The 24,043-nt window shown below is 42.4% G+C and overlaps 1 protein-coding gene across 1 annotated transcript in view; it reads right to left on the bottom strand.

The window, feature by feature from the left end:
- Window positions 1-22,833: 22,833 nt before the first annotated feature.
- LOC127931025 (uncharacterized) overlaps window positions 22,834-24,043 on the bottom strand; it is a 254,429-nt gene continuing 253,219 nt past the window's right edge. The window contains exons 2-3 of the mRNA XM_052521795.1: window positions 23,628-23,822; window positions 22,834-22,998 (exon numbers count right to left, since the gene is read on the bottom strand). Of these exons, the coding sequence (XP_052377755.1) occupies window positions 22,834-22,998; window positions 23,628-23,822 (360 nt within the window). The remainder of the gene's footprint in view (window positions 22,999-23,627; window positions 23,823-24,043) is intronic.

The raw sequence follows: 24,043 nt of genomic DNA, 5'->3' as shown, positions 1-24,043 counted from the left end.
AGTGAGTGTGAGTGTGAGTGTGAGTGTGAGTGTGAGTGTGTGTGTGTATGTGTGTGTGTATGTGTATGTGTGTGTGTGTGTGTGTGTGTGTGTGTGTGTGTGTGTGTGTGTGTGTGTGTGTGTGTGTGTGTGTGTGTGTGTGTGTGTGTGTGTGTGTGTGTGTGTGTGTGTGTGTGTGTGTGTGTGTGTGTGTGTGTAAGAATGTCTGATGTTCACCATGAGAGACATCTACTCAATCCGTATTGAGGAAGTTCAACGTTACAGCGTGATTGAAATTTAAAGTCAATGTTCCCGCGTTAGTGGAGACTGCCTTCATGGTAAGTGCTGTATACAGATGTAGGATCTTAATGTGAGACAGTTTGCGACAGCAGGAAAAGAATCCTGCAGCACCAGGAAATGTGAATGATTATGTGGATTATAGTTAATGGCCATTTTCTGTAGGGGTTGATACATTTTTCATTAGGGCAAATCAATTCTGACATACTTAAGTGCAAATTAAGAATTTTGGAGGCCTTTTTAAACTTTGAATAAACAGCAAGTTTGCATTTCCTGATGTGCAGGAAAATTCTCAGCCACAAAAGAGTGATCAAATTAAGATCCTACATTTGTAGGTCGGCTCAATTGGAAATGATCTTTACATTTCTGTAAAGCTTCAGCGACAGACAGCGTCTGATCTCTGGATCCTTCAGCTGCACCACACACACCCTCCTAGGACCCTACTGAGAGTATTTCCACATTTTGTTACGTTACAGCCTTATTCTAAAATTGATTAAATGTTTTTTCCCTCTCATCAATCTACACACAACATCCCATAATGACAAAGCAAAAACAGATTTGATAAATCATTTATAAATAAATAAAAAACTGAAATATCACATTTACATAAGTATTCAGACCCTTTACTTACTACTTTGTTGAAGCACATTTGGTAGCGATTACAGCATCGAGTCTTCCTGAATATGACGCTACAAGCTTGGCACACCTGTATTTGGGGAGTTTCTCCCATTCCTCTCTGCAGATCCTCTCAAGCTCTGTCAGGGTGGATGGGGAGCGTCGCTGCACAGCTATTTTCAGGTCTCTCAACAGATGTTAGATCAGGTTCAAGTCCGGGCTCTGGCTGGGCCACTCAAGGACATTCAGAGACTTGTCCCGAAACCTCTCCTGTGTTGTCTTGGCTGTGTGCTTTACGTTGGTGTCCTGTTGGAAGGTGAACCTTTGCCCCAGTCTGAGGTCCTGAGCAATCTGGAGCAGGTTCTCATCAAGGATCTCTCTGTACTTTGCTCCATTCATCTTTGCCTCGATCCTGACTAGTCTCCCAGTCCCTGAAAAACATCCCTGCAACATGATGCTGCCACCACCATGCTTCACCGTATGGATGGTGCCAGGTTTCCTCCAGATGTGACACTTGGCATTCAGGCCAAAATAGTTCAATCTTGGTTTCATCAGACCAGAGAATCTTGTTTCTCATGGTCTGAGAGTCTTTAGGTGCCTTTTGGCAAACTCAAAGTGGTCTGTCATGTGCCTTTTACTGAGGAGTGGCTTCGGTCTGGCCACTCTACCACGAAGGCCTGATTTGTGGAGTGTTGCTCTGTCAGAATAATCATCAGGTTCTTGGTCATCTCCCTGACCAAGACCCTTTTCCCTTGATTGCTCCTGCGGCCAGCTCTAGGAAGAGTCTTAGTTGTTCCAAAGAATGATGGAGACCCATGTGTTCTTGGTACCCTGCCCCAGATCTGTGCCTCGACACAATCCTGTCTCGGAGCTATACGAACAATTCCTTCGACCTCATGGCTTGGTTTTTGCTCTGACATACACTGTCAACTGTGAGACCTTACATAGACAAGTGTGTGCCTTTCCAAATCATGTCCAATCAACTGAATTTACGACAGGTGGAATCTAATCAAGTTGTAGAAACAAATCAAGGATGATCAATGTAAACAGGATGCACGTGAGCTCAATTTCGAGTCTCATAACAAAGAGTCTGAATAAATAAGGTATTTTATTTTATTTAATCAATTTTAGAATAAGACTGTAAAGTACCAAAATGTGGAAAAAGTCAAGGGGTCTGAATACTTTCCGAAGGCACTGTATACACACACTTGCACAGTGAGAACTCTCACTGGCGTTAGCATATTGAGAGATGTTAGTTCGCTATTCATCATAGTTAGTCTCCTGAGTCCTGTGTGGCTCTCATACCAGAGTATTGGCAGCAGCCATTACCCTGCCCTCAGACACACAGTCATTACCTTTCCCCTCTGTAATTAACAACTATCTCCCCTCTGCCATCAACAATACCAAATGCCTCATTCAGAATCACTAGACTGCTGGTGTGTGTGTCGGCACCAGAGGAGGGAAGAAGCTGAAAGTCGTAGAGGACATCAGTGACATGAGCATGCACACACACATACACACAATCCTGTTCCCTCCTGCTATGAGTCATCTCCTATTTGAGCTGCCTCCTCCAAATGTTCCAATTAGACAACAACAAATATGTTCCACAGGGGCAGAATAAAACGGAAGAGGAGAATTACAAAAGAAGAAAGCATATGAGTGTGGAGGAACAGCAACACAGCAGGAAGTCACATCTAGAATGATTCATTCAGTAACTGATCATTTCATTCGCTGATTCATCTTAATGTATTTATGTCCCAGCAGAGGCCGGATCCTCTCCTAGAAATACTAACAATCACAGCTTACATTTCAGATGGTAATTTCAGGTTTGTATGGTAATTTCAGGTCACACAGTGTGTGTGTGTGTGTGTGTGTGTGTGTGTGTGTGTGTGTGTGTGTGTGTGTGTGTGTGTGGAGGGATGATATCGCTATTCCTTGTTATTTGAAGACAGATCAATTGTCTTAGTTATAAGGCTCACACGCACACGCACAACAGCTCCCACGGCATATGGTTTCCTTCTGCCCACTCATTCCTGCTGTGTCATACCTACATCCTCTCCTCCACCTTCTCCTCCCTAAATTCCTTCCATACTATCTTTCAAGTATTCATCCCGACATTCTCTCTATCCTGTGTGTGTACTCATGTGTGCCAGGTGTCAACTGGGCTTTAGCACGTCTTTAAAATCTGTTGAAATGACTCCTTCTGATCTGAGCTTTTAATAATCTCTATCAATGATGAGAGTACACACACACACAAACACACACACCTGTATAAGAGTGCTACCATGAGAAAAGCACAAGATAAATGGCTGAGGAGGAGCTGACATGACAGATAAGGCTGAGAATCTCCATCTCTGTGAGATCACAGTTAAGACCAGAAGAAAGTCTGACTTGATCCCTCCCCATCTCTTCACTTCTACAGAGTTAAGACTTATACATCTAGCTATCTATATTCAGACTGCTGGCAGAGGGAAATACCTGCACAGCCTCTAAAGCACATCAGTGAGCAAAACCATCCTCCCTACACAGGCACAAATACACACACCAATACCAACACACACCTCCCCTGCCTCCTTTGTTTCATCCACAACAATGTCAAGACTCTCCATTTCAGATCTAATGGAGAGGCCCTCCTCCTGAGAGGGGGGAAGAGAGACGGAGGTGTGGAGTCAGAGATATGTAATAGATCTGTAGAGGAGTGGGGGGGATGAGGGTCATATATGAGAGTCCTCCATTAACACACATGCACGTGTGCACACACTGACACTGACACGCACACTGGCACACACATTCATGCAGCATGTTCCACTGCTAAGGCCAACATACACACCCACACCAGATTCATCAAATGTTTCTATCTCAGAAATGGTTTGTTTGTGAACAGTCTATATGCAAACAGTTTGTGGGGAGTCTTGCCCTTCAGGTTCCTAGCTGCTTACTAGGTTTTCCTGTAGCCTATATCAGGGATGACTGCACCTGATGGTCGCTGGCCTGTGGTTCTGAAAGGTCAGATCACAGGATTCTGATTACCGTTGTGTATGGAGCTGAATCTCTGATTGCTGCTGTCTGTGGTGCTGAATCTCTGATTGCCACTGTCCGTGGTGCTGAATCTCTGATTGCCGTTTATATTAGCTTGTTTCTTTACTTTAGCGCCTTTCCAAGATGGCTGCCAGTTCAATATGGCTGCCAATGAACAGATTGGGTTACAGATAGCTACTGTTATTTCCCACTTTCAAGTGTTGTAAGTCTACAGTTAAAAGAAACAGAAGCCTCCATTACTCTGTGCTCTTCCTGGCAAGTCACTATACACGTCTGCTATATGTGCTGTAATACTGAGTGAATCATCTCTTTCTCATCCAACAGGCGTATTTCTCTCTAGACTGCATCCTGTCACTAAAGACAGATACATGTATCAAACAAAGGCATGCATGCAGATGAGTGTCTTTCTATAAAGCTATAGATGGTTTAAACAGACAGAATCTGTGTCATAATGACAGTCCTGCGTTATATCTGGCTCTACTGTCCCTCTGCTGTCACTATGGATCAGTGTTTCTGCTGCTGTCTGACACAGATACACACACACTCATACACACGCACGCAGGCACATAGACAAAAACACACACATAGGAGTCCAGATTAAAAACAGGCTGTTTATGCCACGGGCCTCAGCTCTTTCCAGCCTGCTGGTAACAGGCTGCCACCTTGATGGATGTGAGAGCAGTGTGTGTCCAGCCCCCTGTAGTGCCATAATGAGTCAGATCCAGCAGACAGACAGACGAACCGACCCTGGGGAAGGAACGGTTGAACAGAGGCTTGACAGAAAGAAAGGTGGGTAGGACTGAGTGTGTGTGTGTGTGTGTATGTGTGTGTGTGTATCAGGCTGGAAATAAGTGTGTTTACTATGACTCTGGCTGGACTAGAGGCTGGAATGTCTATCTGTTAGCATGAGTGACTAAACAAGCTGTATGTTTTAACAAGGGCAGGATGAGAGGACAGTAGGGAAGCATTTTTCCTGCCTCATTGCCAACAAGACTGTGCACTCAGATTGTTATTTACCTCATACATACATAATACACAGTCACTCAGTCACCCACAATTATGTCTGTCATAGGAACCTTGCCTTTTCTCCCTGAGAGAATGCCAAGGCTTTAACTCAGTAATACAGTCTCCAGAAAGTCCTGGTTAGTGTTCTGTGTGTTCCAGCAGGTGTTTCCTGTGTGTAGCAGAGAGAGAACCAATCATTATGGTAATGCCTCAGACACCTATCAGATGGGCTTTCCTGCTGCTTCATGGGAATAAGCTACTAATATCTTATTCTGACACTGGAGGTGTGTATAAGGCCTGTGTATGTGTAGTGTGTGTTTGTGTGTGCGTGCGTCAATGCATGCATGCTTGCGTGTGTGCGTGTGTGTGTTGTTGTACGAATCATAAGGATAACATTTTTGAACATGCTGATTTGCCGCAAATTATATAGAAAGAAAAGCAGAGTTGTGTGTGTGTGTGATTACAGAGAGAAAAGCAGTGTGTTGAGATCGCTGCTGTCTTCAGAGGCTGTATAGCTCAGAGCTGATGGTGACAGGAGCGACGAATACTGAATCGATTAGACATTTATATTATCGAAACACAAACTTTACACATATAAATAATCAAAACTTTGAAACTTGAGATTTTTTCACCATTTCAGCGACAGCTTACAGCCATTTGAACTCTCTCTTTCTCCCTCTCTGCTCCTCTCATTTTGCAGCCAATACTGCAGCTCTGGGGACTCATTTCTGAGTGCTTATACAACATTTAATGTAGTCTACAGTCAGTTCCTAAAATGTGAGCAGGATCAATACATGAAATGTCTCTATGCATTTACACTGAGTGTACAGAACATAAAGAACACCTGCTCTTTCCATGACAGACTGACCAGGTTAATCCAGGTGAAAGCTATGATCCCTTATGGATGTCACCTGTTAAATTCCCTTCAATCAGTGTAGATGAAGGTGAGGAGACAGGTTAAAGAAGGATTTTTAAGCCTTGAGACAATTGGGACTAGAGGTCGACCGATTAATCGGAATGGCCGATTAATTAGGGCCGATTTCCAGTTTTCATAACAATCGGAAATCGGTATTTTTGGTATTTGCCATTTTTTTTACATCTTTATTTCATCTTTATTTAACTTGGCAAGTCAGTTAAGAACACATTCTTATTTTCAATGACGGCCTAGAAACAGTGGGTTAACTGCCTCGCTCAGGGGCAGAACGACAGATTTTCACCTTGTCAGCTCGGGGGATCCAATCTTGCAACCTTACAGTTAACTAGTCCAACGCAATAACGACCTGCCTCTCTCTCGTTGCACTCCACAAGGAGACTGCCTGTTACGCAAATGCAGTAAGCCAAGGTAAGTTGCTAGCTAGCATTAAACTTATCTTATACATTTACATTTACATTTAAGTCATTTAGCAGCCGCTCTTATCCAGAGCGACTTACAAATTGGTGCATTCACCTTATGACATCCAGTGGAACAGCCACTTTACAATAGTGCATCTAAATCTTTTGGGGAGGGGGGTGAGAAGGATTACTTATCCTATCCTAGGTATTCCTTAAAGAGGTGGGGTTTCAGGTGTCTCCGGAAGGTGGTGATTGACTGTTTATAAAAAACAATCTCTCATAATCACTAGTTAACTACACATGGTTGATGATATTACTAGATATTATCTAGAGTGTCCTGCGTTGCATATAATCTGAATGAGCATACAAGTATACTGTCAGGATTTGGCCAGGGTTGTTCCGGTTTTTGGTCACTAGATGCCCCCATTGTGCCTTTTGACCTTTTGTTTTCCCTTGATCCCCATTATTATTTGCACCTGTGCCTCGTTTCCCCTGATTGTATTTAAACCCTTTGTTTTCCTCTGTTCTTTGCTCTGTGTTTGTATGTTAGCACCCAGCCCTAGTACTCTGAGAACTCTTGTTGATCCCGGTGGACTCTCTTGTGGAATTCTGTTTTTTGTTCTTGTTTGTTTGTTTTTTGAGTATCTTTTGAGGCTTTTTGTGCTTTACCTTCCACCTTGTGGATTTACCTTTTTTGTCTTGGAGGATTTCCTTTGTTCTTGTAGGATTCCTTTTGAGGTTGTGGAGTTACATGTTTTCCTGAAGAACTTTTTACTTCATTTTTCACTTTTTACTTCATTAAATACACCGTCTCAAGAACTGCTGTGTCTGCCTCATCTTCTGGGTTCTGCCGACTATTCGTGGCTCAGTTGGTTAAGTGACTGTTTCTCACTCCGGAGACCCGGGTTCGTAACCGGGTCCTGACACATACAAGTATCTAAGTATCTGACTGAGCGGTGGTAGGCAGAAGCAGTAAGTAAACATTCAGTCAATCAGCACTTTCGTGCATTTTGCCAGCAGCTCTTCGTTGTGCTCCAAGCATTGCGCGGTTTATGACTTCAAGCCTATCAACTCCCGAGATGAGGCTGGTGTAACCGAAGTGAAATGGCTGGCTAGTTAGCGTGCGCTAATAGCGTTTCAAACGTCACTCGCTCTGAGCCTTGGTGGTTGTTTCCCTTGCTCTGCATGGGTAACCCTGCTTCGATGTGGTGGCTGTTGTCGTTGTGTTGCTGGTTCGAGCCCAGGGAGGAGCGAGGAGAGGGACGGAAGCTATACTGTTACACTGGCAACACTAAAGTGCCTATAAGACCATCCAATAGTCAACGGTTAATTAAATACAAATGGTATAGAGGGAAATAGTCCTATAATTCCTATAATAACTACAACCTACAACTTCATACCTGGGAATATTGAAGACTCATGTTAAAAGGAACCACCAGCTTTCATATGTTCTCATGTTCTGAGCAAGGAACTGAAACGTTAGCTTTCTTACAGAGCACATATTGCACTTTTACTTTCTTCTCCAACACTTTGTTTTTGCATTATTTAAACCAACATGTTTCATTATTTACTTGAGTCTAAATTGATTTTATTGATATATTATATTAAGTTAAAATAAGTGTTCATTCAGTATTGTTGTAATTGTCATTATTACAAATACATAAAAAAAATATTGGCCGATTAATCGCTATCGGCTTTTTTGGGCCTCCAATAATCGGTATAATCATCATAATCGGTCGACCTCTAATTGAGACATGGATTGTGTGAGTGTCATTCAGATGGCGAATGGGCAAGACAAAATATTTAAGTGACTTTGAACGGGGTATGGTAGAAGTTGCCAGGCACACCAGTTTGTGTCAAGAGCTGCAAAGCTAGGGCTGTATCACAATCGTACGTGATCGGGAGTCCCATAAGGCGGCACACAATTGGCCCAGCGTCGTCCGGGTTAGAGGAGGGATTGGGCGAGGGGGCTTTACTTTATTCATAGCGCTCTAGCGACTCCTTGTAGCGGGCCGAGGCGCCTGCATGCTGACCTCGATTTTCACTTGAATGCCGTTTCCTCCGACACATTGGAGAGGCTGGCTCCCGGGTTAACCCGGCGGGTGTTGAAAAACGTGGTTTGGTGGGTCATGTTTCGGAGGACACATGACTCGACCTTCGCCTCCCAAGCCCGTTGGGGAGTTGCAGCGATGAGACAAGATTGAAATTGGGAGGGAAAAAAATATAGAAAAAAGAAGAAGAAGAACTGCATCACTGCTGGGTTTTTCACGCTCAGCAGTTTCCTGTGTGTATCAAGAATGGTCCATCACCCAAAAGACGTCCAGCCAACTTGACACAACTGTGGGAAGCATTGGAGTCAACATGGGCCGGCATCCCTGTGGAACACTTTCGACAGATTGTAGAGTCCATACCCCGATGCATTGAGGCAGTCTGACGGTAAAAGGGGGTGCAACTCAATATTATTAGAAAGGTGCTCTTAATGTTTTGTTCACTCAGTGTATAATAACAGTATGTAGAGTAACCATACAGTACAGTTGTCTATTAACACCTTCAATGTGTGTGTGCATGCGTCAAATGCACAGCATCACGTGAGTCCAATGTTCGCTGATGCGCGTGACGGGGGAAGGCAGGTTTGCGTACTGATGTCGCAAAAACCATAAAGCGTAATGAGGAAACTGGCTCTAATGAGGACTGCCACAGGAATGGAAGACCCAGAGTTACCTCTGCTGCAGAGGAGAAGTTCATTAGTTACCAGCCTCAGAATACAGCCCAAATAAATGCTTCACAGAGTTCAAGTAACAGACACATCTCAACATCAACTGTTCAGAGGAGACTGCATGAATAAGGTCTTAATGGTCGAATTGCTGAAAAGAAACCACTACTAAAGGACACCAATAAGAAGAAAAGACTTGCTTGGGCCAAGAAACACAAGCAATGGACATTAGACCGGTGTAAATCTGTCCTCTGATGAGTCCAAATTTGAGATTTTGGTTCCAGCCGCCATGTCTTCGTGAGATGCAGAGTAGCTGAACGAATGATCTCCTCATGTGTGGTTCCCACCATGAAGCAGGGACGTGTGATGGTGTGGGGGTACTTTGCTGGTGACACTGTCTGTGATTTATTTAGAATTCAAGGCACACTTAACAAGCATGGCTACCACAGAATTCTGCAGCATTACGCCATCTCATCTGGTTTGCGCTTAGTAGGACTATCATTTGTTTTTCAACAGGACAATGACCCAACACACCTACAGGCTGTTTAATGGCTATTTGACCAAGAAGGAGAGTGATGGAGTGCTGCATCAGATACCTGGCCCCGACAATCACCCAATCTCAACCCAACTGAGATGATTTGGGATGAGTTGGACCACAGAGTAAAGGAAAAGCAACCAACAAGTGCTCAGCAAATGTGGGAACTCCTTCAAGACTGTTGGAAAAGCATTCCAGGTGAAGCTGGTTGAGAGAATGCCAAGAGTGTGCAAAGCTGTCATCAAGACAAAGGGTGGCTATTTGAAGAATCTCAAATATAAAGCATATTTAGATTTGTTTAATACTTTTTAGGTTACTGCATGATTTCATGTGTTATTTCATAGTTTTGATGTCTTCACTATTATTCTACAATGTAGAAAATAGTAAAACATAAAGAAAGACCCTTGAATGAGTAGATGTGTCCAAACTTGACTGGTACATAATACACCGTCACCCACAATTATTTCTGAAAACTTCATATATAAACTCAGCAAAAAAATAAACGTCCCCTTTTTCAGGACCCTGTCTTTCAAAGATAATTTGTAAAAATCCAAATATCTTCACAGATCTTCATTGTAAAGGGTTTAAACACTGTTTCCCATGCTTGTTCAATGAACCATAAACACTTAATGAACATGCAGCTCCTGTGGAACGGCAATTAAGGCCACAGTTCTGAAAACTTAGAACACTAAAGAAGCCTTTCTACTTACTGGTATAGAGGTCCTGGATGGCAGCTGGCTCAGCCCCAGTGATTTACTGTGTAATGTGATTATGTGACTGATGTAATGTGTGCGTGTGTGTACATGCATGTCCAATGCCGCGTTCACGTGCTAGTTGGAACTAGGAAACTCTGACATTTCCGACTAGCTAACAGTTTGTAGTTATACACGTGCCGCATTTCACAAATCAGCAAGTCAGAAGTGTTTTAGTTTCCTAGTTCTGACCAGCATATGAAAGAGGCATGAGCGCCTATGTGCCTGTGCCTGTCGCTTAAAACACGTCATAGTTGTATGAGTCATAAGGATAGTCTTTTTTTATGCTAATTTGATGCAGATTATAGAGTCAGTGTTTGAAGATAGCTGCTGTCTTCAGAGGCTGTATAGCTCAGAGCTGATGGTGACAGGAGAGACGAATACTGAATCTATTAGACATTTATATTATCGAAACACAAGCTTTATATATTTAAATAACCTGAACTTTGAAACGTGTTAGGATGAGTCAGTGACAGCTTGGAGGAAGAGAATCTAGCAGGCGTTTGAACTCTGTCTGTCTCTCTCTCTGCTCCTCTCATTTGCAGTCGCTCCTGCAGCTCTGGGTACTCATTTCTGAGTATTTATACTACGTTTAATATACTACATTTAACAGTCGGTTCCTAAAATGTGAGAAAGATCTATTTATAAAATGTATCTATGCATTTATAATGACAGTTATCATATGTGGAGTACAGAAATTCGGAGATATTCCGAGGTTTGCAGTAATGCCACACACAGAGATAGCCAGTCAGACAGACAATAGAAATGTCACACAGAGATAGCCAGTCAGACAGACAGACAATAGAAATGTCACACAGAGATAGCCAGTCAGACAGACAATAGCAATGTCACACACAGAGATAGCCAGTCAGACAGACAATAGCAATATCACACACAGAGATAGCCAGGCAGTCAGACAGACAATAGCAATATCACACAGAGATAGCCAGTCAGACAGACAGAAGAAATGTCACACAGAGATATCCACTCAGACAAACAGACAGTAGTAATGTTTGCCAACCTCACTGCAGCTTATTATGTTTCCGTGTACAGTAAATGAGAGAGGAGCTGGCTAATTATCCAAATATAATGACTACCAAGCATTCTCCCCTGACAGACATGACTGCAAATAGCTGACTTTAGCCAGACTTGATCATAATCAACACTGGCAGAACTGATCAATGTTTTGTGTATGTGTGTGCGTGCATGCATGCATCTGGTCTGATGCTGTGAGAGATAAACCTAGGACCGTGGCATTTCCACTGTAAAAAAAACAATCATGGGAAATATGCTAATGAGTTGAACTGTGGTTGGCTGTTAAAGGCCAGCTTCCCCTGGCAGCAATCACCCACGGCAACCGCATCCATTTAACCTTAAACATTAGAAACATCACTGTCTCACTGCTCACTGTCTTACCACTCAGTACCCGTCTCACTGACTCGTTACATTATAAACATCACTGTCTCACTGCCTCAACGCTCAGTACCTGTCTCTCTGTCTAGGTTTACAATAATTATTATGAACTTCACTGCTCATGAAGGTTACGGCTCGGTGAGAGAGGGAGGTGGAGAGAGAAAGTTAGGGATAAGTGATTATCAGGGTTGAGATGGTCCTCTGAGAGCTACATACAAATGGACAGACACACAATAATTTTGCACGCCCAATTTTTCAGTTTTTGATTTGTTAAAAAAGTTTGAAATATCCAATAAATGTCGTTCCACTTCATGATTGTGTCCCACTTGTTGTTGATACTTCACAAAAAAATACAGTTTTATATCTTTATGTTTGAAGCCTGAAATTTGGCAAAAGGTAACAAAGTTCAAGGGGGCTGAATACTTTCACAAGGCACTGTATATATATATATATATATATATATATATATATATATATATATATATATATATATATATATATATATAGCCTATTGGGCAGACATGCTTTGTCCTCAGCTCAATACTGCTGTCACTGAGACTTCAGCATTAATTATGGAATGTTTATAGGGAACAAAAGCAGGCTTACAGCTGAGAATAGGTTTTCTTCAATTGTGAGAAGTGTGTGTCTGTGCAAGACAGATACAATGAAAAGAACTCTGAGTGGTGAGTCTCATCTGCTCTCTTATCTCCTCCTTTGCTCCTCTCTCATTCTTTCATCTCCTCTCTTTTCTCCCCCTTTCCCCCTCTCCTCCTTTCCTTCTCTCTCCTCCTTTCATCTCCTCTCTTTTCTCCCCTCTCTTATCTCCTCCTTTCATCTCCTCTCTTTTCTCCCCCTTTCCTCCTCTCTCCTTCTTTCATCTCCTCTCATATCTTCCCATTTTCTCTTCTCTCCTCCTTTATCTCCTCTGTCCTCTGCTGAAATCAAATCTCAGCTATCTTTGCTCTCACCTGCAAGGAAGAGTATGTCATACTATCACCTAAATAATTTAATAATAACTTGTTTGACCAGGGCCGACCATGCAGAGCTATGAGAGACTTGTTTCAGCTTTAATGAATACGCCTCCAGCAAAATGTGGTTTCCTTGCTAAAATATACAGGAGTAAAACCTTGCTATAACCTCTAGAAAAAGTAAACTTTTGCCAAGAATAACCAAGACTCACATACAGACGATTTAGTGGGTGTATGCCCAAAATCACTTGGGGTTGATGTCTTACAGCAGTGTCCTGCAAAGGCCCCTAGTAAAGAACAGGGACATCATCACTCTGTGCTGGTGTGGTGTGACCCAGCCTGAGGCCAGATTAGTTTGGTGAAGAGGAGGGAAAGACAAGAGGATGAACGTCCTTGAATGTCTGACCCTCCCTCTACTTTATTTACTCCCTCCCTTTACCTCTCCAGAGAACCAATAAGAAACAGAGAAGCTGTAGCACATTCCATTACGGTTCTAATGGGTAAATACTATATAATACAAACATCAGAAGAACAAAGGCTTACAAAGATGACAGGTTTACTACACAGGCTACAGAGATGGGACAAGTCTACATCAACAGTAGATAGACTACTCTACTTGCAACCCAGGGCAGCATCAATACATCTGGCCTGTTCTCTACACATGTACATTGTTAAACCCTGCGGCTGTCAGCAGGGCAGTGTCACAATGAGACAGATATTTCGCAGGATGTATAAATTTGAAGCATCCGCTTGGCGTTTCCACCCACTCACATGTATGCTAGAACGCGCCAATAGGATCTCACTAGCTCGTGTTTGGTTCTGCCCACCTCCTTGCTTGTTCTGCCCACTATTACTGACTTGTTTCACTTTCAAACGAAAGGCTGTGGTCTATCTTGGTTAAGTTATAAATATCTTTGGCAGTGTACATTAGCTCTTTCCCGTCACTGGGCTGTCAGAGGCCCTGACCCGTCTTCACACAGCAATGCCTCGACAACCAACACACCACCTCCTACACACACGAACACAGGCATGCACACACACGCATACAAACACAGGCACTCACATATACAGTGAATTAATAATGAGTGAGTGATTGTGTTCTTTGGCTCTGGGCTAGGATGGACTAGACGTGATATGATGTCCGTGAATGTGTTTCTTCCTTCGTTGTGTCGTGATTTGACTTTAACATTAATCTGAAGACTGTTTTTTGTATAATTAACTATGTTTCATTGTTACCCGATTAAGACAAGGGGCGGCGGTCTATGTATTTTTGTAAACAACAGCTGGTGCACGATATCTAAGGAATTCTCAAGTTATTGCTCGCCTGAGGTAGAGTATCTCATGATAAGCTGTAGACTACACTACCTACCTAGAGAGATTTCATCTATATTATTTGTAAATGTTTTACATACCACCACAGTCAGAGGCTGGCACTAAGACGGCATTGAATGAGCTGTATTCCGCCATAAGCGAACAAGAAAACGCTCAGCCAGAGGCGGTGCTCCTAGTAGCCGGGGACTTTAATGCAGGGAAACTTAAATCAGTTTTACCAAATTTCTATCAGCATGTTAAATGTGCAACCAAAGGGAAAAAAACTCTAGTGCACCTTTACTCCACACAGAGAGACACCTACAAAGCTTCCCCTCGCCCTCCATTTGGCAAATCTGACCATAATTCTATACTCCCGATTCCTGCTTTTTAAGCAGGAAGCGCCAGTAACAAGATAGATAGATTTTAAAAAGTGGTCAGATGAAGCAGAAGCTAAGCTACAGGACTGTTTTGCTAGCACAAATTGGAATATGTTCCAGGATTCCTCCAATGACATTGAGGAGTTCGCCACATCTGTCATCTGTTAAATTTGCCGATGACACAACAGTGGTAGGCCTGATCACCGACAACAACGAGACAGCCTATAGGGAGGAGGTCAAAGGCCTGGCCGTGTTGTGCCAGGACAACAACCTCTCCCTTAACGTGATCAAGACAAAGGAGATGACTGTGGACGACAGGAAAAAGAGGACCAAGCATGCCCCCTTTCTCATCATAACATGGTACAAGCACACCATGAGTCGTGAAGCGGGCACAACAAAACCTATTCCCCCTCAGGAGACTGTAAAGATTTGGCATGGGTCCTCAGATCCTCAAAAGGCTCTACAGCCTCACCATCGAAAGCATCCTGACTGGTTGCATCACTGCCTGGTATGGCAACTGCGCGGCCTCCGACCGCAAGGCACTACAGTCTAGGTCCAAGAGGCTTCTAAACAGCTTCTATCCCAAAGCCATAAGACTCCTGAACATCTAGTCAAATCGCTACCCTGACTATTTGCATTGCCCCCCCCCCCACACCACTGTCACTCTCTGTTGTCATCTATGCATAGTGACTTTAATTAACTCTCCCTACATGTACAGTTGAAGTCGGAAGTTTACATACACCTTAGACAGATACATTTAAACTCAGTTTTTCACAATTCCTGACATTTAATCCTAGAAAAAAAATCCCTGTTTTAGGTCAGTTAGGATCATGACTTTATTTTAAGAATGTGAAATGTCAGAATAATAGTAGAGATAACGATTTATTTCAGCTTTTATTTCTTTCATCACATTCCCAGTGGGTCAGAAGTTTAATTACCTCAATTACTTTCAAATTGTTTAACATGGGTCAAACGTTTCGGGTAGCATTCCACAAGCTTCCCACAATATGTTGGGTGAATTTTGGCCCATTCCGCCTGACAGAGCTGGTGTAACTGAGTCAGGTTTGTAGGCCTCCTTGCTCACACACGCTTTTTCAGTTCCGCCCACCAATTTTCTATGGGATTGAGGTCAGGGCTTTGTGATGGCCACTCCAATAACTTGACTTTGTTGTCCTTAAGCCATTTTGCCATAACTTTGGAAGTATGCTTAGGGTCATTGTCCACTTGGAAAACCCATTTGCAACCAAGATTTAATTTCCTGACAGATGTCTTGAGATGTTGCTTCAATATATCCACATAATTTTCGTACCTCATGATGCCATCTATTTTGTGAGGTGCACCAGTCCTTCACGCAGGAAAGCACCCCCACAACATGATGCTGCCACCCCCGTACTTCACAGTTGGGATGGTGTTCTTCGACATGCAAGCCTCCCCCCTTTTCATCCAAACATAATGATGGTCATTATAGCCAAATAGTTCTAGATTTGTTTCATCAGACCAGAGGACATTTCTCCAAAAAGTGTTATCTTTCTCCCCATGTGCAGTTGTAAACCGTAGTCAGGCTTTTTATGGTGGTTTTGGAGCAGTGACTTCTTGCTGAGCGGCCTTTCAAGTTATGTCGATATAGGACTCGTTTTACTGTGGAAATAGATACTTTTATACCCGTTTCCTCCAGCATCTTCACAAGGTCCTTTGCTGTTGTTCTGGGATTGATTTGCACTTTTCGCACCAAAGTACGTTCATCTCTAGGAGACAGAACGCCTCTCCTTCCTGAGCGGTACAACGGCTGCGTGGTCCCATAGGGTTTATACTTGTGTACTATTGTTTGCACATATGAACGTGGTACCTTCAGGCATTTGTAAATTGCTCCCAAGGAAGAACCTGACATGTGGAGGTCTACAATTCTTTTTTTGAGGTCTTGGCTGATTCCTTTTTCCCCATGAATTCAAGCAAAGAGACACTGAGTTTGAAGGTAGGCCTTGAAATACATCCACAGGTACACCTCCAATTGACTCAAATGATGTCAATTAGCCTATTAGAAGATTCTAAAGCCATGACATTATTTTCTGGAATTTTCCAAACTGTTTAAAGGCACAGTCAACTTAGTGTATGTAAACTTCTGACCCACTGGAATTGTGATACTGTGAATTATAAATTAAATAATCTGTCTGTAAACAATTGTTGGAAAAATTACTTGTGTCATGCACAAAGTAGATGTCCTAACCGACTTGCCAAAACTATAGTTTGTGAACAATACATTTGTGGAGTGGTTAAAAAATTTGTTTTAATGACTCTAACCTAAGTGTATGTAAACTTCTGACTTCAACTGTATATACTACCACAACTAACCTGTGCCCCCGCACATTGACTCTGTACCGGCACCCCCTGTATATATTGTTATGTTTTGCAGCTGCTCTTTAATTACTTGTTACTTTTATTCTTCTCCGTCTTTTTTAAAACCGCACTGTTGGTTTCGGGGCTCGTAAGTAAGCATTTCACTGTAAGGTGAATACACCTGTTGTATTCGGAGCATGTGACTAATAAAATTGGATTTGATTAGTGGAATGACAACAACATGGTTACTTGTTAGAGATGGAGAAAGATGGACAGAGACATAATATTGCCACATTCAGAAACTACTCACACCTACAATAACCATATACTTTGCACACGAACCGCCACCCGCTTTGAGCAGCCGTATCGATAGTACCCCAGTGGGGTGATGAGTGTAGCGTAATACAATGGTTTGAGCAGAGTGACAGGATGGTCCTACTTAAATTAGCTTTCGAAGATACTTTACTTAGGACTGCTGATCATGCGTTCCAGTGATTGTCCGGGATGTGAGTTTATCGTCTCCACCTCGTGTTGAGATACAAAGTTCAAACCATTTTAAATGCGCAGCATCGCGCTTTTCTGGTCTAATGTGTTCACTTCTTAAATCATCCTTTATACCATTTGCTCGAAAGGGGCGATTCCGGCTCCTTGACCTCACTCCAGGGCGGTGATTACTCACTGCGCAAAGTTATGGAAAACAATTATCTCATATAACTTCTCAAATAATATCCCTCTCTTAAGAAAAACACTTTCATCATTTTTCATATTACATGTACAGCACATAGTATGGAAACTTCATATATGTAGTGGGTATACTTTCCAAGTCCTTTGTAACATTTTTAATGACATTACAAAATAACAAACAAAATGATATTAGTGTTCTATAGATCGCCTCTGATCATTCCCCACGTTCTACATGAAAAATGTCATTCCCATATTTGCTTTTGAATGAGTTAGTTTCAGCAGAAAAAGGTCTGTTGAGACAAAGAACATTCCTTTGGTGAATTTGGAGAGGGAAAGCCTGGCTCTTTTCCCTTAACCTCTCCGCGCACGGAGCCCGCTAGCGGGCTGAAATTCCACAACATACAGTGATCGCTACATAAAAAGTCATATTAAACATTCATGAAAATACAAGTGTCTCACATGTATCGAAAGCCTAGAATCTTGCTAATCCAACTGCGTTGTCAAATCTAAAAAAGGATTTACTGCGAAAGAATACGATGCGAGCATAGAGCCCCATAATTTTTTTTTTAATCAGCACAGGCGTAACATAATCACTAACTGCATTAAAATAAATAGTTTACCTTTGACGATCTTCATCTGTTTGCAATTCCAATGCTCATTGTTACACAATGAATTATCTTTTGTTTGATAAAATCAGTTTTTATAGCCTAACACAAAACATTTTGTGAACCGCTTGTGTCGTGAATTCCATCTCATTCCATTTTCGATGACATATTCCAGGTAAATAACCCACACAGAACGTGACTTTTCCAGTCATGTTTGGTTTCACTGCAATCAACTGGTTTGTTTGTAACACAATCACACCTGATGGGCCATTTCGCGGGATGTATTGACTGAAAGAAACTGATTTGAAGACAACAAGTAATGACATCACTGTGCACCAATGATTTGCCCGCTGTTTCATTGATTGACTGTCTTTTAAATGACCACTGATTGTCTTGAAATCTAGCTGGGTAGATAGCCAATGAGCTGAGCTAAATGGCAATACGCCATGTTTATGTGTTGTAAGACCATCCCATGTAGTATGCTCCAGCATAAAGTGAGTCATTCGCTATTGAAGTTTCATACCGGAAGGAGAAGCACATATTACGCACTGCATTGTTTGGTGAACGCGCAGATTCAGCTGTTTATATATCAATCATTATTGGCTCTAAGTCAGGGAAAGCTAAATCTAAGTCTAGACATACAGATGTTCACACAATTTTAGAATAAATTGATTGGGAAGGTGAGACAGAGATTGTTGTAGGCCGATTCATTTAGCGATTGTGGAGGAATATTTTTTGAACAAGAGAGGACATCGTTTTGGACTGGTAAGTTCTTATCATGCTAATGCCCTTGTTTGAAATTAATAATATAAAATATTATTTGAGATTTATTTTACATTTTAGAAGCAATATATAAACATGTAATGTCATGAAATGTGAGATGCGTGTCTGCCGCCCCACCCCAACCCACATGAAATAGCCTATTTGAGGCTGTTGAGGAGAGGGCAGGACCACATCAATGGCCAAAGTGAAATGGAGACAGTAGATACAGCTGGTCTGTTGTAATATAATAAAGACAGTAGATCTAGCTGGTCTGTCATAATATAATAGAGACAGTAGATCTAGCTGAAATGTCATAATATAAAAGAGACAGTAGATCTAGCAGGTAATAATAATATAATAACATATTCAACCTAATATATTCAACCTTCAACTCTCTATATATATCTGTTTATTATACCTGTTGATACAGGGCTCATATGTGAAACTATTCTAACTGAACATTTTCTTTCACAGTGACACTGACTCCGAATGGGAGTCTTATCCGGTGTCCTGTGTGAATTTAAGTATGCTCTCTCTAATTCTCTCTTTCTCTCTCTCGGAGGACCTGAGCCCTAGGACCATGTGTCAGGACTACCTGGCATGATGACTCCTTGCTGTCCCCAGTCCACCTGGCCTTGCCGCTGTTCCAGTATCAACTGTTCTGCCTGCGACTATGGAATCCTAAACTGTTCATTTTTACTCTTGAGGTGCTGTCTTGTTGCACCCTCTACAACCACTGTGATCTCCACCCGGCATAGCCAGAAGAGGACTGGCCACTCCTCATAGCCTGGTTCCTCTCTTCCTAGGTTTTTTCCTTTCTAGGGAGTTTTACCTAGCCACCGTGCTTCTATACCTGCATTGCTTGCTGTTTGGGGTTTTAGGCTGGGGCTATATAAATTGATTTGATTTGATTTGAAAGAGGACTGAGGGTCTTCCAAATATTGAAAGTGTGTAAATAGTTACCCATGTTATTTTGTAAATGTATATATATATATATATATTTCCCCCCATTTTTTTCTCAATTCTTTGGGGGTGATAGAATACCATTTTGGTATTTTGTATATAGTTATTTGTTTCAAAATGTATACCTTCACCAATTTGGCCACTTGGGTACATTTGGGCTACTTGTGTGGGACCCCTGGGTGACTTCATGATAAATGTCATGTAGCACACTCATTTTGGAAGTGATCATTCTGAAACTTATGCCCTCTTATATTTTTCACTGAAATTGTCCCCATCATCCTATCTGAATGTTTGTTATATCTTGTTCATTTTAAAGATGATGATACAAAAATAAAAATAAAAAACGTATGGTTTTCTTCATTGTTTTATCTAAACCAGATCTATTGTGTTATATTCTCCTACATTCAATTCACATGTACACAAACTTCAGAGTGTTTCCTTTCAAATGGTACCAAGAATATGCATATACTTGGTTCTGTGCCTGAGCTACAGGCTGTTAGATTTGGGTATGTCTTCAGGCAGAAATTGCACAAAGTAGGGGGGGAGCTGTAAGCGGTTAATTTACAACAGGACGTGAGTTGTTAATCCCCACTAGTTATTTCCTTCCCCCTCTACAGTTAAGAGGGCGTCTGATTGAAATGATTAATTGCAAACCTGATCTGACATTTTTGGATTCTCATGGTCAGTCATGACAGTTGTCATACCCAGACTGCTGCTTGTTGTTTGTTTCTAGCAGAAGGTTGAGCTGAAGGTTAAACAATATCTTCATTGTTATGCAGAATATGTGTGCGTGTGTGTGTTATGTACTTGCAAGTGTGTGAGTGTGTTTGTGTTATGTAGCAAGCTTATGGCTACAGCAGAGCTCTCAAAGGCCAGAGATTGTGTGCGTGTGTGTATGTATGTATTTGTGGGCTTGTCTGACAGGATGCTTTTGTTGACACAGTCACCCAAGGCGAAGAAGGGGGGTGCGGAAGAGTAAGGAGAGTCAAATCGCATCTGATCTTTCTCATCAGAGAGAATGACTGAAGGAGAGAGAGGGGGATGGACGAGGGTGTGTATAGTTGGTTTGCAGGCCCTGTAGACTTCTCAGTAGTTCTATGCTGTGTGTCCTTTCAGTCATGAAGGATTCTCGCCAGAATGTAGAGGTCAGCTTCTAGCAACTCGTCTTTGAAAAAGTCCACTATAGATACAATGCTGTCAGTCAATGACAAAGATAACTTAGGATAGAACTTGTTACGGGCTCCTCCCATCGCTTTGTCTGAGGTCATTGATTGGCTTTCTCTCTTTGTGGAACTTAATGGAAGCTGATCGTCTGGTTGTCGACGGTAACAAAGTGTTCTCTGGATTTCAAAGATCGTCAACTGCATTCTGGGTACGTCAACACATATTTCTTGGCTAGGGCTCCACTACAACCTAAAGAGAGAGATAGATGCAGTGATGTGTAATATAGGATCAGAGTATTATAATCACATGAATAAACAGCCTGGGCACCGGAGAGGTCGTGTTGTCACGGTAACCTATACACTGTTACTGACAAATGGACATTACGTTCGACCTGGGGGCAGGACTAATTGGTGGATCAATAATCCACAAATGACCAATGAGGTGCTGAGTCCCAGGAGAGCCCGCCCAGCCCTGGTGTGTGTTTGTGATGTGTGATCTCTATGTGTGATCTCTATGTGGGGTTTACACCCAAACAGTGTCTACAGAGACACATAGAGATCAGTAAGCAGCCTGTCTGGGAGACTGTTTAGCCCTGAGGTTGGGTGAGGTTTAGAAGAACATTGTTTAGTGGAATCTGTATACTGAACACACCCACACCCACTCACACCCACTCTCTCACACACACACACACACACACACACACACACACACACACACACACACACACACACACACACACACACACACACACACACACACACACACACACACACACACACACAAATAGTTCAATACAGCAGGACAGAGGAGAAAAGGAATCAAAGAAGCGAAAATAACAAATCAGAATGAAAGTGAAACACAACACACATAACTACACATAACTTTTTATCTCCCTAGACTCTTCCTCTCTTTCCACAACGTGTGTATGTGTGTGTGTGTGTGTGTCAGATCCCAACTCCTCTCAGCCTCAGCTCGTACAGCTGCACAGCTACCCCCTGTGGTCTTTGGAGTTATTTTCCTACAATATCATATTAATATTGTCCCCTTTACATACACACACAAACACACACAGGGGGCATCATGCACTCCAAAAATCAGAGGGGGTACAATGTACGTGAGGATGGCTGGGGGTTGGTCCGGAGAGGGGCTAGGTCCCTTGTTGGGAAGTTGGATAATTCTGCATTTCTCAAACACCTGAAACAGCTTTTTCCTGGAATCTAAAGCCACAATCATTATCCTTAATGTGTTTATTTTTCTGGATATCTAAGCATTCCTCTTGAGCTGTCTGTATCCTCCTGACTGGTGGTTCTTTTTAAAAACATTTCTAGCGCAGGCGTTCCTCTAGTGGAACCCCGCAACAACATTCCGCTGAAAAGGCAGCGTGCGAAATTCAGAAATATTAAAAAAAATATGTAACTTTCACACATTAACAAGTCCAATACAGCAAATGAAAGAGAAACGTCTTGTTAATCTACCCATCGTGTCCGATTTAAAAAAGGCTTTACAGCGAAAGAACAACATATGATTATGTTAGGTCAGAGCCAAGTCACAAAAACACAGCCAGTAGCTGGCTTGTCTAACTATTTTAGATGGCATGCCTGCTGCTAAGGTTGGTAGACTTTAGAAAAGCAAGCAATAACTAAATGTACTGAATAAGACTGAAATTCCTTTAAATATTTTACCCAGATTTGAGCAGAGATACAGAGAAGCATATTTAGTTTGTTTAAACCTGTTTGGGATAGGGGGCAGCATTTTCACTTTTGGATGAATAGCGTGCCCAGAGTGAACTACCTCCTATTCAGTCCCAGATGCTAATATATGCATATTATTATTAGTATTGGATAGAAAAGACTCTGAAGTCTGACTGATTTCTTCGTAGCTAATTATGAGTTTGGAAACCTATTTGGGCTAAATCCAACTTCATACATTTGCTTTGTGGCTAGTAGTATTACAGAGAAACTTCAACAACAAATATACACTTTTTTTTAACTGGAAAATCTGAGGGGGCAAGACGCCTCTGCATATGCGCACACACAGGTCCTCACCCCTGAGGTTGTACAGTAGATGGTTCTGAAAGGTGAGAGGTCGAAGGCAGTCACTACGTCTCCACCACAGATGTTCCAGATGGAGGGCATCAGCTGCACCCTCTCCTCCAGTGGGGAGAACAAGTATCTGATACACTGCCGATTTTGCAAGTTTTCCTACTTACAAAGCATGTAGAGGTCTGTCATTTTTATCATAGGTACACTTCAACTGTGAGAGACGGAATCTAAAACAAAAATCCAGGAAATCACATTGTATGATTTTTAAGTATTTAATTAGCATATTATTCCATGACATAAGTATTTAATACATCAGAAAAGCAGAACTTAATATTTGGTACAGAAACCTTTGTTTGCAACGATCGGAGATCGTTTCCTGTATTTCTTGACCAGGTTTGCACACACTGCAGCAGGGTTTTTGGCCCACTCCTCCATACAGACCTTCTCCAGATCCTTCAGGTTTCGGGGCTGTCGCTGGGCAATATGGAATTTCAGCTCCCTCCAAAGATTTAGGCCAATCAATCCTTAGTTGCCCTGACTGTGTGTTTTGGGTCGTTGTCATGCTGGAAGACCCAGCCACGACCCATCTTCAATGCTCTTACTGAGGGAAGGAGGTTGTTGGCCAGGATCTCGCGATACATGGCCCCATCCCTCCTCCCCTCAATATGGTGCAGTCGTCCTGTCCCCTTTGCAGAAAAGCATCCCCAAAGAACGATGTTTCCACCTCCAAGCTTCACGGTTAGGATGGTGTTCTTAGGGTTGTACTCATCCATCTTCTTCCTCCAAACACGGCGAGTGGAGTTTAGACCAAAAAGCTCTATTTTTGTCTCATCAGACCACATGACCTTCTCCCATTCCTCCTCTGGATCATCCAGATGGTCATTGGCAAACTTCAGACGGGCCTGGAAATGGGCTGGCTTGAGCAGGGGGACCTTGCGTGCGCTGCAGGATTTTAATCCATGATGGCGTAGTGTGTTACTAATGGTTTTCTTTGAGACTGTGGTCCCAGCTCTCTTCAGGTCATTGACCAGGTCCTGCCATGTAGTTCTGGGCTGATCCCTCACCTTCCTTGTGATCATTGATGCCCCACGAGGTGAGATCTTGCATGGAGCCCCAGACCGAGGGCGATTGAACGTCATCTTGAACTTCTTCC

The sequence above is a fragment of the Oncorhynchus keta genome, chromosome 7 (assembly GCF_023373465.1).
Source record: "Oncorhynchus keta strain PuntledgeMale-10-30-2019 chromosome 7, Oket_V2, whole genome shotgun sequence".
Lineage (NCBI taxonomy): Eukaryota > Metazoa > Chordata > Actinopteri > Salmoniformes > Salmonidae > Oncorhynchus > Oncorhynchus keta.
Note: the sequence above shows the minus strand (reverse complement) of the source record. Positions and strands in the feature narration are given on the sequence as shown.